The 15,926-nt window shown below is 42.0% G+C and overlaps 1 protein-coding gene across 1 annotated transcript in view; it reads left to right on the forward strand.

Annotated features, from left to right (window-relative positions):
• pax5 (paired box 5) overlaps positions 1 to 11,056 on the forward strand; it is a 55,925-nt gene extending 44,869 nt beyond the window's left edge. The window contains exons 10-12 of the mRNA XM_062515665.1: positions 878 to 964; positions 1,550 to 1,636; positions 5,743 to 11,056. Coding sequence (XP_062371649.1) covers positions 878 to 964; positions 1,550 to 1,636; positions 5,743 to 5,825 — 257 coding nt within the window. The 3' untranslated portion in view covers positions 5,826 to 11,056. The remainder of the gene's footprint in view (positions 1 to 877; positions 965 to 1,549; positions 1,637 to 5,742) is intronic.
• The last annotated feature ends 4,870 nt before the right edge of the window (positions 11,057 to 15,926 follow it).

Genomic DNA, 15,926 nt, shown 5'->3' on the forward strand with positions numbered 1-15,926 from the left:
CACGCTATTTGTTTGTTTCTCCCCCTCGGTTGTCTTCCTCCATGTTATGAGCCCCAGTGCTGTGTGTGCTGTGTGCCGCCCCTCCTGTTGTGTGAGCTGCAGGAGACGTGCTGCTGCTTAGAGCGGAGGAGAGGAGAGGAGAGGTGGGGGGGTGGGTGGGGTGGACGGGGACTTGAGAGGTGTGAGAGTAGAAGGGACACAAGTGGACTGGCCATTACATCTGATTATGAGAGATGCACGTACAGTATAGTGAACATGGAGGGCCAAGCCACAGTAGTGTGGGGTGTGAGTTGGAGTGTTTTTGTTCTCAGGGATTGGCCACATCCAACCTTGTTTTGGGTTCAGTCTCCCCTTTACCTCATCATACCCCCCGCTCTCCCTCTCTCCTCTCCTCCTGTATTATATCTCTGTTTCCCTCTTTCCCTCTCTCCGTACTGTCCCCCTCTCTCCTTCTCTTGCGGCAGGGGGGCTGACACATGGAAAGGGGGAGCACAGGAGCGATGAAGCAGAACCGACAGAGCAGGAGAGACAGAGGGAGGGAGGGAGGGAGGGAGGGAACGAGTGGTCTGGGGCTTCAGGGTTTGTGACAGTCAGCATAGGGAGAGTCCTCCCCAGGGAGAACTGGAGTGTTGGAGGGGGGGGAGAGAGAAAGAGAAAAGTAGACATACTTTTGATGGGTCAAGTGGCTTCAAGAGATATGACCCCATTATTTGAAGGTATGGAGAATGCAAAAAGAGAAGAAAGGGGTAAGGATAGGGCAGAACATGCCTTCTAGGCTCCACACCTATTAAAACACAGAAAACAAAACCCCACAAACTGATGGATCTAAGACTGTATAACACAATATGTACTCAGCCTTTTAATGTTGTTTCCACAGGGGGTGACTTTTCAGGTGGCCCGTACTCTCATCCTCAGTATTCCACATATAACGAATCCTGGAGATTCCCAAACCCGAGTCTGTTAGGTAAGTCAGCAACAGTCACACAACAATAACTCACTCTGGAAGAATAGATGATGACTGAAAATAGTCATCACTTCATCAGAAACTTAAAATAACATTTGACAATGATGTTCCTAAAAGTCAACAACCACTCTCATTAAACATGCTTTACAACCCCAATTGTTTGTGTATGAAAAACAAGTACATTCACACAGTCATCCATCTTCTCTAAATAATGTGCAGGTAGGAGCACTTGCTATAAATATTCATCCAGCATTGAATGTTGAGGACTGCAGGCATTTCTGCATTTTGTGTGTGTGTGTGTGTGTGTGTGTGTGTGTGTGTTTGTGTGTGTGTGTGTGTGTGTGTGTGTGTGTGTGTGTGTGTGTATGTGTGTGTGTGTGTGTGTGTGTGTGTGTGTGTGTGTGTGTGTGAGAGAGAGAGAGAGAGAGAGAACCCATGGATGACTGCATGTGTGTATGTGTGCATTTGTTTGTTTGTGTATGTGTGTGTACAGTATGTGTGTGTGTGTGTGTGTGTGTGTGTGTGTGTGTGTATGCTTGCCTGGGCATGTGTAATCTGACCAGTGTGTGTGTTTTGGCTCTGCAGTGCTGCAGCAGGACTACGGATCTCTTCTGGGCTCGGACATGGCCTGCAGCTCTGGGCTGTTCAGCAGCCAGACCTCACAGATCACAGGTATGGCTGCTGTCTGTTGGGTGGGGGTGGCTTGGGGTGGAGGGGAGGGGACCCATGCATCCACATCCCAACCACAGCTGCACAGTAGTGTCTGATCAGAACACAAAGCAACATCGTGCCGTTAGAGCTAGCCCTTTGGTACTGGGATCCGCCCATTGAGTTGCCTACCAGTCTTAGAATAGGATGAATATACAGTATTACACGTGCTAGACAGTAACAAAAATGACAAATCTCATTTAGTGGTGAAATCATGTATTAGAGTATTTTTGCCCTCTTCGTTCCTTCGGTGGTATCTGATTGATCTGAATAGCTAAATGGTATTTCTTTATTGTGAAATGAAACTTCACCTGTTTCTCCGGGACACATTTCAGAGAAATAAGGCGAGAAAAGATTTGAGAGGACAAACAGAATTTTGAGATATACTGAAAAGCCCTATCGCATGGCATTAGTATTAGCTGGGGACCTTTGGTCATTTTCAAATTACCGCTCCACCTCTGTGTTACTTGCACCGCATTCGCACGGGATAAGCAAAGTCTGTAAATTACTCTATTTTCACCGACATTACACCCGGATATGTCATATTCTAACATCCGAAAACAACGCAGAACATAGAAAAGATAGGCAATTGCAATAACAATCACTGAGATGCAGATTCGCACGGGATTAGTATCATCACCGGACGTCTGTGTTTGGCGAAATACAGTAGGTAATTTGCGGCGGAATTTTTACTTTACAAATTACAGACATGGCACACGGGACTAAAATCTCCTCCACAAGCATCCTCCACAATTATCACAAATCACCAAAGGTCCACAGGTAATAATAATCCCGTGCGAATAGGGCTATATGTTTAACGGAAATTGGACTTGAGCTCTGACAAGAGGCAGGCTATTTCACAACTGAGAAATGTTTGAGACAATACATTTTCCTTTTACACATGTTGGTATTTGCTGCACCAAACACCAAACAAAACACCAGAGAGTGAAACCCGACCCCCACTCACCTCAAACTCCCTTTTCGGTCATTGGCTTTTGTTTTGGTTTGGGGGACAGGCTGCCTCCTCTTTGTTTGTTTCCAGGTCCTAGAGCCAAGGCTGTGTACAAAGACCAGGCTTATACAGTGTACTCATGGACAGGGTTGTGTACAAAGACCAGGCTTATACAGTGTACTCATGGACAGGGTTGTGTACAAAGACCAGGCTTATACAGTGTACTCATGGACAGGGTTGTGTACAAAGACCAGGCTTATACAGTGTACTCATGGACAGGGTTGTGTACAAAGACCAGGCTTATACAGTGTACTCATGGACAGGGTTGTGTACAAAGACCAGGCTCATAGTGTACAAGCGAGAGAATCATGAGGAGATATTTGCTGAATGTAACAAAAAAGTGCTACGGGTTAGAACCCACTTAGAATCACTTACAGTACCTTAAATGAACAGGCTAAGTGAACAGGAAGAGCATACACAGCAAACAATACAAGTCCTTAACCTTACCAAAAATCCTTATCTTACTATGCCAGAAAAAAAACATATCAGTCTAACACAGGGGCAGTTGACAATGATAGTTTAAACCGCTGACATACAGTACTTGTCATTCTTAAAGAACTGTGTGTTGAACTTGAATGGTGTTGAACCTTAGCTGGTCTTGATGACCTCACTTTAAAAAATGGACGCATGCTAAACTCTTAAAGGGATGTAAAGCATTTCACAGCAACTGTAACTCATTCTATCTTAATGTGTCTATGGGCTCTTGTATTCCTTCAGAGGATAAACGTATCTCTGGAACATCTTTTCTAGTCTGGTGTTTGGCCTCGTAAGACTCCCTGTTTCCTCCATGTAATCTGCTGCTCTCACCTCTCATTGATCCATCTCCACTCGCACTTCTCTACTCTCCCCCCCTCCCTCGCCTCTTCTCGGCCTTAATGAAGAAAAATGATGTGCTTCTGCTTTGCTGTGATACTTAAAAGCCTTTTCATCTAAAGAGACCCATAGGCGGTAAACACCAAGATGCTATGATCAAGATTAATCTTTGTGTGTGCGTGAAAATATGTGTGTGTGTGTGTGTGTGTGAGTGAGTGTGTATGTGTGTGTTTGAGTGTGTGTGTGTGTGTGTGTGTGTGTGTGTGTGTGTGTGTGTGTGTGTGTGTATGTGTGTGTGTGTGTGTGTGTGTGTGTGTGTGTGTGTGTGTGTGTGTGTGTGTGTGTGTGATACATCGCAAATGGCCAGCTCCAGCTGAGAGACAGTGAGAGAGAATTACAAATGGCACCTGGACCATTGATAGGCCACGTCAGTAAAATGATGTGATTATCCCACTCTACTGTGACACATCTCTCACAGCCCTAAGCCTCCATCCTCACTCCCTCTCCTCCTCAGCATCACAGGGGCAGGGTCCAATATCATTCATGACATGCATCACCAGTAAGATACTGTACTCTGGAATGCTCTGATTTGCACTGCTCCTGAAGCCACAGTACAGCACAGAATTATCCCACATGTAACTTGCTTGTGTGATAACTGGCTGCTGAGTCAATAATGCATTCAACATCATTGTGCTGACAGTAGTGAAGTAAAATTATCTGGAACTAAACTTAAATGCTTTTGAAATATTAATGCAATATCATTTTCTCACGGATCTGTGCATTTGTTGTCCTCTTTTTAAACGGCAAAAGCTTAACAGAGTGAATAATTAGGCCTATTTGAATTATGCTTATTGTGGTGAGCAGGTGTTTTTCCATCAGAAAAGAAAATCAGATCTTATTATCTCCGTAGTTTCTCCTAGACAACAATAAGATTACAGTTTTTCTCGGTCGCTTTGATGCATTTCTGGAATCATAATGAACATTTGACAACAGTTAGTGCATTTTTCAAAACAATTAGTGCAAACTGTACTGCAGAGTAGATAACCTGCAAAAGCACGTATATTGCTCAAAATGCTTAGTTTATGCCTCAAAAGCAAATATTTCTGCCATTGAAATGGTCAGTGCAATCAAAATCAAGATGCCATTTTTTTATGTCAAGAGAGTCAAACTGTTTTTTTGTCTTGTCAATATGATAGTTTACTCTAAGTATTTTCTAATGAACAATGCGTAAAGCAGCACTATTTTCTACTTCAAAACAGCAATAATGCATTATTGTGTGTGGAGGGGGTTGATTGCAAGATAGTGGATATGCTTCAGAGTTGATCTGTTGATAAGACCAGATAAGATAAGACCATCCTAGCGGCCCATTACTTTCCCTAAAATAATTACTAATCCCTTTGGACAATCTAGTCCCTGACTATTTGAGCTTTCTGAGACTAAAACCCGAGGCAGATGGGTTGGGCCCTTGAGTCGTGGATCTGTCCGAGGTTTCTTCCTATATGTACTGTAGGCTATCTACAAATCTACAAGGAGTTTTTCCTCGCCCCTGTTACTCATAGGCCCTCTCTGAATCTCTGAATATTTAACGAAATTGAAGACATTGTGACAGTATAAAGAAAAAAAAGGCTTTTACAGAATTAAAAATGACCAATATACAGTAAAACACCCTTTGGTCAGCTGTGCACCTCTGTACTGTACATCTTTATACATTCTGACACTTCTGTCTGTCTAGTCACATTTATATGCTAAACAGACAACTAGTTATGCCAGCTAGTTCAACACAGTTACACGTAAGGACTCAAGTGATGGAATAAGGCCAATTAGTTTTGTGGGGTAGGACTATTCAACAGGCTACCTGTATAGTGCATTTTGATCAACTTTGCCATTAAAAATAATAATATTAATAATAATAAAGAACAGTAGACATTTATACACAATCAGTTACCTAAGCATTTCTATTTGTTCAAGATTGTTTAATGATGTGCACAAGTGATGACAACTATTATACTTTTTGTCAGACAGATGATTTTTATGATGAGGTGGCTCGCTTCATTGTTAGGAGAAGTCCTTGTAATTAAATTGATATATAAATGAAACCATAATGAGAGTCAAATCTAGCGTGTGTATTGAGTTGATCCATCAGTAATACAATATGGTTGTCTCTTCCTCCCAGGGAAGAGTCAAATCTAGCGTGTGTATTGAGTTGATCCATCAGTAATACAATATGGTTGTCTCTTCCTCCCAGGGTCTCCATACTACTACAGCGCTGCCACAAGAGGGACAGGCCCCGCTGCCACCGCTACTGCCAGCTCCTATGACCGCCATTAACCTGCCAGTGAGGAGGAGGAAGAGGAGGAGGAGGAGGAGGAGGAGGGATTGAGGGTGATAGCACCAGCGTTACTCCACGAGTACAGAGGATTGGAGAGGATAGAGAGAGGAGAGTGAAGACACTGTTTGTATGTCCAAACTTACTTATATGCCATTCTTCATGTTGTGCCCAGCTCCATTCATGAATTTGTGCTGCCATGTTGAAAGGATGAGAAACGCAGCTTTTCTTTGCTCTGCATCTTTCTCTCAGCCTCTGGTCTTTTGCATGGACCTCACTGAGATGCGAACTGTGGTGTTCTAGTCTGATGAATAATGAATCTTCCATTGCAAACTCCTCCAGCGCTCAGTCATTGTTTTGTTTACACTAGAACCTTTATTACTTGAGTTAAGTCATGAATTGAAAAAGCCTTGAAAAAGGATTTTGATTGATTTTGCTGTTTTGTCATGTCTTTTTATTTGATGTGTTGGGAAAAGAAAATTGCTAAATGTTCTGTACAGTTTACAACATAAGGAGAGCTGAGTTTTGATTTGGCTGAATGGACAATCTACCACTGGCTAGATTTAGGTTCACCTACACTCATGCAGCGATGATGGGGATGATGTGCTCATTGTCTCATCTATGACATCATAGAAATTACGGTGCGTGTTCTTTAGTTTGCTAAAACATGCATTTTTACTCTTTACTTTTGTTCATTAATTTCAAACTTCCTGCTCTTTCCTTTTTGTTGTTATTTTGTAATATACTCTTTAGAAGAATATATGTTTGAGTGGTTGTTCATGTAATATTTTTCTCAGGTTAGTAAACTGGCACTATTGAAAAGACAGCCTAGCAGACTTGATTAATTCTGATTCCAAGCTGAGAGAGGAGGAAGGTCATCACTGAATGCAAATTTAGAGTGCCTATGAAATGAAAGCACAACATCAGTACTAATCCTAAAAGGAGATGTCAGCATGGACTACAGCGGAATGCTTACTCCTCTCGATGTCTACCCAGTTTCCATCTGAAAGGCATGCTTTCCAGAGTGTGCTTGAAAGTCTAACACACTCATATGGGATATACAATAGCATAGATGTACATTATGTAAAACATGTTATTGTGTGTTTATGTGTGACTTTCTAATGCTGCACACACACGTAGCAATGTAGGTACAATAATCACCCACCCTGAAGCACAGTAAACACATCCAGACAGTAAATAGTGTACAGACACATCTCCCTGGCCTCTCCCTGTGTACATAGAGGTGATCTAGGTGTGTGGTGTGTATATGTGTGTGTATGCTGGACCTACTATCCAGCCCTCATATTGGGAATGTTGAAATAATTTAAAGATATTTATTGCTGGAGAGCCAGACTAATATATATGCTCTATAGGAGACTTGTTGCCAGTATACAGTGCCAGTGGCTCCATCTGAGCACTGCTCAGTTTTTAAAGGAATAACAGACTCTCATCAGACTTAGCCAGGGTTTGGTAGTGTGTTGTCAAAAGACGTGCCAGTCTCAGCCCCTGTACCCATTCCCAATGACGTTATCAAGCAGACTCACTAGACGTGAAATCATTGTGTGACAAAAACCTCCCCAAAGAAACTGACTCTCCTATAAAGCACAATGACACAATGAGTCAACACTGTTTTTTTCCAATCAATCAACATTTCTATTTCTCTCTTTTTTATAACACACTCTCTCTCTCTCTCTCTTCTTCAAGTATGTGTTCTTTATTTCCGAGTAACTCCTTTCATCTCCAATGCGCTGAGACAATGCACGAAGTGGTGGAGGCCTTACCAAACCCTTTCTGTGTGTCAAAACTGTGTGTCAAAACTGTGAGTGTCTACCACTGTGTGTGTGTGTGTGTGTGTGTGTGTGCGCGCGCGCGCGTGCGTGTGTGTGTGTGTGTACAATTGATGCTGTACAGTATCCATTTCCAACAAAATATCCCCAATCAGAATTGATTGAGAATTCATATTTATTGTAGATGCTAGTGAATGAACAGAGAAAATGGTGTGATTTATTTAGCTATCGTCCACCCGTGTACAAATCTTTTTATGTGCGTTTGTTTTTGATACGCTGTGGTCTGCTCAGAGTAGCTTTGAACTGAAGGAGTACTGTGTAGTTTCAATAGCCAATCAGAAGCACCAAAACTGCAATGGAAAGGTTAACAAAATAAGAGGAAAAATAAAAATATATGAGTATATCTTCAGAACGTGTTAGTTTGATTATTAATCTGTAAAGTAGTTATAGAATGACTTCTTGTGTTTGTAGGCCTAAGTTGCTGCTTGGGCAACTCTAAAGAAACCCTTAATAAAAAATTCACCATAGTGCTACTGGTGAACTTTGTCCTTATCTAACCTTGTAGTTTGAGGCATTATGAACCTGAGGTGCACCAGCTGATATTAAGGACAGTGCCTTTATTTTTTCTACTGAGTCATCCAGTCTTGACATGTGTCCCTAAAGCAACTGTCTGCTCTGTCTACAGAAGGTCACTTATCTATAGACCAATCAATGCCATCAAAACAGAGTGAACCACACCAAACTAATTTGAATTCACTGGATTTAGTATTTCTCTCTTACAAACCAAGGAAACCAGGTTGATCAAAAGCCTGAACATATGTACACAAGAGATTTATATGTTGTCATTATCAAGTTATCATAATGTATTGACATCAATTTGATGCCGTTCAGTTAGTATATCACCACATTTTAGTGGAATGATTAGATGTTGAACAAAGGCATGACTACCACAGCTAAGATCTGGCCATATACACAATCAAAAAAACAATCCTACATATGCTTAAATCTACCCTAGTCTCCAAAATATCCTGACCACTTGTACAACTCAACCATCCCACCTCAATATACCTTAGAATATCTGACTAATATCTTTGCAGACTATGTAGAATTATCAATGAGGTAACCATTGCCATTGAGAAGACCTTATTGGTTGAATAAGGTAGATGTGACTATCATTGGCTTAGAAACTTGGCTTGAAGCGGACAGCGGTGATTAGCACCCACCCCTTAGACACTCCCCCACTCGATTCCTTTGTCCTCTGTGGGTCACGAGTCCCCCCTCCGTTCCCTCTGGGGGAATCAAACCTGCTGTGCCATCAAAACCCAACCTTGCCCCGTCTCACCCCCATCACTCTCTCTCATTCACTCTATCTTAATCTCATCAGAGCGCCAGCCTCTGTTCACTCCTCACCTCTCTCGTCTGCCGTCTCACATCCAGAGGAACTATTCCATTGATCACATTTCTTGGGAAAAAAATCTCTCTTTGCCAGTCGGAGGCGAAGGTGCTATTCCCACTGCTCCACTTCCTTGGTTAATGCCGGTGAGGTCATCTCAATGGCAAAGGAATGTCCTCTTCCTTGGTACCCTCGAAAGTCATGTTTGATTTATGATTTTCAAGACATTACTTTGTGTAGAAAGCAAAATCATAATTTCGTTGACAAATGGAATATATGATATTTGATGTCATTATTTAACAATTCCTATCTTCATGTCATTTACGCATATTTCCAACAATCCTTGTATTTGGCCAGATGCTCTTGCATGCCTAAGGCAATGTACATTTCCTATTTTATGACGCACTAAATTCCTGTGGGGAAATTTGTACCACAGTGTGCTAAACTTTACAAACAGAAAGTAATTTATAAGAATTTCTAAAGCATACTTTTATACTGAGGTTTGCCTTCAATTGAAGCTCAGCAAGCAATTCTCCCAGTCTGACCATCATGTAGCAAGTGAGTCCCTCCACCTAGTTTGGATGGGGCACATAAAGAACAACAAAATCAAAGCAACTATAAATAAACAAGCTTTCATAAACAATCAATCAAAGTACAGTATCTGTTTGCGAGCTCCTCATTGACAGTCAGTGTCTGTATATGAAAATATTATATTCGTCAGCTTCTAGACAAATGGTTCAAAAATAGTTAGATTCAAGATTAAGGTGAAAATCCACCATTAAAAACAGCTTGTTAAGTAGACTCAAATAGACTGCGCTGGTTGCTGGGCATAACAAGTGCCATTACTAATTTCCATTTAGTTGTATTTAGACACAGAGACTGTACTGCAACCTGTACAGAAACCCTCCCCAGAGAACCCCCCGAGTGCAACATCTAATCTATCCCAGGATGAGGATTAACAGATCAGAGACTGATCAGTCTACAGAACATTTCATGAAAGAAACAAAACACTTTCTGGTCCCAAAATAAACATGCAAAGATGTCTGCCATTATACCGAGGGCTTTACTGTCTTAAATTCTGTAGTTACCCTCTATGACTCCTAATATTTTGAAAGGACATATTCATCTGCCAAGGGTTCCAAAAGCAAAAGAAAAGTGTGAGTATTTGGTAATGACCTTATTGTGGCCTTTTGCATACAATCTGAGAATCCGTGTGGATTACAACACTCCTTCACCCCTTGGTGTTGGTATTCTTTCTTTTCTACTTTCGTTTTTTTAACAAACAGTGAAGTTTTTGGTATTAGTGGTTTGAAAAGTGGAAATAGTGCATTATTGCCAAGAGAATTTTAACAAATAACAGAAATAAACAACATATCTATAGCATCCACCAAAGCCTGACATGGCCATTTAACAAATTCAGTACAAGTGAAAAGACTAAATCAACTAACCAATAATGCCAGGTGTCAAATGCTGAAATGCCTTCAAACAGATGGAGGAATGAAGAAACTATAAAATAAACAGGAGTAAATGAAAGAATGCTTCTTCGAGAATTGTGTATGTTTTTTATTCAATTTTCTAGTGGTTATGAAAAAGAAAAAAAATCATTGGTGTGTTTTTGCTCTCTTGTGTGTTGTGTCTTGTCTTAATATTTGAATGTATCGACTGCAGTGCCAATTTGCCAAAGATACCATTTCCTTTGAGTTCATTTTAAATTTCTTTGTTCATTTTCAGTTTATGTTTCTGGGATTTTTTTTTCACACATGGAAAATAATTGTGACTTTGATATTATGCTTTTAATTTTTGTAAGCTTATTGTTACTGTTAATATTCTTCTTGTTATTATTACTGTTGTTGATGATGATTATTATGGTTTGTCACGTTTACAGGATGGCATCTCTCCACAGCTCTGTACTGAGCAGGGCTTGTTGACTAATCAGTGTATGTGCATCTGTCCCCCAGAGTGACTGTCCCTTTGTGAATTATCCTTCTCTGTACTTGTCAAGTGAATCTTAAGGAGTAATTATTTGTAAATATTTACCATAATTTTATTGGTTCTCCAGAATAAAAGTAATTTTTTAAGTTCACAGAGATTCGTGTAGTTATTTCAATATACTTCTATGCTCCACCACCACACTTGAACCATGGTTCGTGTCATTTGCTTCATCGTGACTTTAAACATAATTGAATTTCTTCATTTTTAACAGACTCTTTCTTTCTTGAAGGGGGTCATACCATATGAAAACACATATCAGATGATGACTAAATTCCCTTGTCTTTCTGTTAAGCTTGACTTAGACGCTGCCCCATAGAGCCACAAATGGAAACCCTTGTTATGACAAGATTTCTTATAGAAAGATCACTGCATTCTTCCTCAAAAAGATAACCATGGTTACAAGTACTTTATGAGTTCTTGTTAGCGATCAGGTGTTAGTGATTCATATCCTGAGCACAATAGATGTATTGTTATTCAAAGCTGTTCATTATTTTTGTAAGCTCTAACCATGACATTCTACATTTTTCTGGAACTGTTCTCTGAAATTCACCATGTTCATCATTTTTGTTCTTACAAAAGTAACTCCCTATAAGATCCAATATCTGGATCTCATACACATCTACACAGGCAATGGGCCTTCCAAAGTGTGCTGGTATGCACACACGCACATGCACGCAAGCTCACTAGTTTTGGACCAAATATTTCCTTAAAGGGATAATCCGGAGTGAAATGCACTTTAGATCAATTTTTCGGACTATTGGGAGTACATACGTTGAGTTGACACCAAAATCATGTCATTCGGATGTATTTTGAGAAAGTTCGCGCTCACCGTTTTTAGCCAAAACTCGTTAGCCTGGAAGTGACCGGGGCGTGTCCTTTCGCCGCTACAAAACGCTATTTTTATACCTCTTCTACTGTTCCAAACAACACTACACTTACGTGGTAGTGAGTAGAGGTTCCCTAAAGCCAAACCGAAGTATCCGCACGTCTTTATGTGGTCGGATAGAGAGTCCAGAATGAATTTAATCGAGTCCGTACCTTTCCGGAAATGTTAGTAAAGTGTTGTGAAAACGTTGCTAGCTGCAACAGCGACATTTCCGGAAAGGTACTGACTCGATTAAATTCATTCTGGACTCTCTATCCGACCACATAAAGACGTGGGGATACTTCGGTTTGGCTTTAGGGACCCTCTACTCACTACCACGTAAGTGTAGTGTTGTTTGGAACAGTAGAAGAGGTATAAATATAGCGTTTTGTAGCGGCGAAATGACATGCCCGAGTCACCTCCAGGCTAACGAGTTTTGGCTAAAAACGGTGAGCTCGAACTTTCTCAAAATACATCCGAATGACATGATTTTGGTGTCAACTCAACGTATGTACTCCCAATAGTCCGAAAAATTGATCTAAAGTGCATTTCACTCCGGATTATCCCTTTAAATGAAGCTGATTTTGTGGGGTTGTGTTGCAGAATCTGGTCATTAGAAAGTGACACTTATCACTTTGTTCTGAATAATGAAGAGACAACACATGTTCATTTGGGTATCAGAACACATGCAACTATAAAACAAATGATTTCAAACAGTCGTCATAATTCATCCTCATGTCATGTGTGTTGAGTGAGTTCATGGTGTGGAATGAGCAGAGAGTGGCAACTGGGCTGGGTGAACAAACACAACTCACCCAAAGGACTGCTGAGACTTCACTAATGGGGAGACTTTGGTGTTTTAGCCAGCTGGCGGGAAGGAGACACGGGGGAAGAGCAGCTACACTGAACGGATTAACAGCAGAAAGATGTCTGACTGGAACACGCTGACACCCTGACTTGTTCTAAATCTGTGGAAAATGTATAATAATCATTGATATAACATTGCAATGCCTCGTCACCATGATAATGAAAGTGTATAGTTTCTTTCTGTGTGTAAAACTGCCACAGTATTCACTACACACATTCACTCTATACACATTCACTCTACACATTCACTATTCACATTCACTATTCACATTCACTCTACACATTCACTCTACACATCCACTATTCACATTCCACTTGTATACAAATCCCTCTAATACCCCTAAAACACATAGGGAACATTTTACTGAGGAGTATGTAAGACAGCAGATATAGTATTGAGTGGTGTAAACCTGGGGCATACAACCCTCCTTTGATCAAACTCGCCTCCAGCTGCAGCTTTATATGCGACAGTGCTGCCTGTGGCCTGTGGCCTGTGCCCTGCCCTGCGTCTTCATCCCCAGAGACAGACTGGTCCCTGAGGCCTCCTCAGCCCCCTACACTACCTTGCTGCAGGAGAGCGGCGCGGGCCTTGGCAGGGCTGTTGGCTGGTGGCCCAGGCCGAGGGGAGCAGGGGTGAAAAGGACATGATAATGGACCACGAGCAGCAACACAACTCTCATACACCACACATACATGGAAAACAGCTCACACCCAGCTTGAGACATGAGCAGCCCCAGCCAGGGTTTGGACGGGTGCCAGGGTTCCCAAACACACACATGCACACTCCCTCTGCTCTGGGTCTTTGCCCAGACTCCCAGGTTGGTAGCGCTGTGCAGACAGGCGATAGTGCCAGCATTTCAGTGCGTGCCCAGTCAAGTGTGGCACAGCCTGTGGCATAGCAAGGGTACTCCACAGAGCTTGGGTCAGTGCCCACTGCATGTCACCTGCTGATGGCACAAACTGATGGGTGGAGGGGGAAGGGGAGGGCTGCCTGCCCCTGGAGATGACCACAGGAGGACAGTGGGCAGTATAGGAAGCAGCAGTGGTGGGTACTCTCCTGTGTGTTCATTCTATCATTTAAAGATCATGAAGATGTTTAGTGTCTTCCAGCTGTTTACAGTACTGGCACTCACAGCCATTATTTAAGATAGGCTTTTGGTAGTATTCTTTGTTGTGACCTTTCATTGTGACTATCACTGCCAGACAGCACAGACTCGGATTCTCCACAGGGGTTAGTAAACAATGAGGACTACAGCTAATGAACACACATGTAGAGTAGAGGAGCTCAGAAGGGTCATGCGGGTTTAGTCCTCTGCTGTAAAACCCCACAAAGAGGAGGCAGTTCCTTTCTGTACAGTAGAGTTCATTCTGACTAGTGACTAGTGTAGGCCATTCCGTTTCAAGGTAATACTAGAAAAAAAGGACATTCATTTGAAACACTGGAGGATTAGAATATTTGAAAACCTGCTTAAACCTGTTTTGAACACTGAATATACATACACATACAAATTGCATTTCATAATACACAATATTATATGATAATGATAGAAAATGCTTAATTTCTGATATTCATGACAGCACACATTATGCAGATTAGAGCCAAGGTACAAGAGTTGAATGCAAGAGTTTCAAACAAATTTGCACAGTATGCTTACCCTGGAAATCCAGAGTTCTCGCGAGAGCACAATAGTAGGCTAACGATGCTCATTACCAATAGACCTCTGAAGTTCGCCTACAAAAAAAGTCACCATCTTTGCCCAAATAAGGAAATCCGGTATCTTGAGTTTATTTTTTTTTAAATCAAAGTTGAATATATACTATTTTAACATCAGAGAACACAGTGCAATACTCAATACATCCATTCTATGTCCTCTCTATGTCCTCTTTGCTACCCCAGAGCTAACTTACAATGCAAATTGCCATAGGCAGTTAGCGCCAATTAACACCCGGAACTCGTTATATGGGCAAAGATGGCAGCTTTGGATCCTATTTGTAGGCAAACTTCAGAGGTCTATTAGCCTAGAAATATTTTTGCCTATTGGGATGGTCTAGGGTCGCACCGTTGAGGCCAAGCCTGCGTTCGACTCCAGGCCAGCCTATCCAATCAGAACGCTCTATCTGTGTACAGAGTCCTTGAGCCCGCCTTAGCATGGTGACGACAGAGCTGCGAGGCGCCAAAGATCCTCCCCTTAATGATCTTTGGAGGCACCTTCGGCTTCCGATATTGACGCCAAGGGGCTTGACCATGCGTCCACGTCGATGAGTTGGGTGTGAGACCGTGTTGCAACAACCATAGAGAACAAGAAAAGATGGATGAGGCTAACGAAGCGAGCTCGGTTGAATCGGCTTTGGAAGAGTTAGACTTGGGCTTTTCTTTGAAGGTTGAGCAGAAAGAAGCACTCAAGTCATTCGTTTTAAAGAAGGATGTATTTGCCGTTTTGCCGACCGGCTACGATTGGTCACAAGTGCTGGCCTATTACGTGCAGAGTAGTTTGAAAGACACCGGTTCATCCCACCCACAGGCTTCAGCTCTGTGAATGGTCTGACCCCAGACTATACATTTCTGTATAGTTTGGCTTGCCAGACTAGAGGTCTATTGGTGCTTTTGGTGGGATTTATCCTACCTCCAACTACGAAAGGTGCACTGGAACGCCTATCGAAGTGGGACCTCCTACTCGCGAACTCGCGGGAGCCCGACCTGCTCCGACCTCAACAAAATTAAGTCGGAGGATTATGGCGGCGCCCATGGAGACACGCTCCGTGATAGGTAACTTCAAGGAATACGCCGTAAACTTTAGGGTAGGGTTGTTTTAGACAAGCTAACTTGTTCTTCATAATTATGACTTAAAATTGTGTCAACAAAGAATACATTGTATTGTGAAAGTAACGTTATAACGTTATACAGTTGGCCTAGTATGCTAACGTTACATTTTAGCGCGGCAGTCACCCATGTTTTCTAAACCTCCCACTCCAAAATGCTTGGAACGCTTTGAAGTGGGAGGTAGGACGTTTCAGGTAGGGTACGTCCCACCTCCCACTCGTTCGGATGAGGTCTGGAACGCAGCATACAGTATGCCCTTGTGCTGCATTCCAGACCTCATCCAAACGAGTGGGAGGTGGGACCTACCCTACCTGAAAGGTTCTACCTCCCACTTCAAAGCGTTCCAAGCATTTTGGAGTGGGAGGTTTAGAAAACATG

This window comes from Sardina pilchardus, chromosome 2 (genome assembly GCF_963854185.1).
Source record: "Sardina pilchardus chromosome 2, fSarPil1.1, whole genome shotgun sequence".
Lineage (NCBI taxonomy): Eukaryota > Metazoa > Chordata > Actinopteri > Clupeiformes > Clupeidae > Sardina > Sardina pilchardus.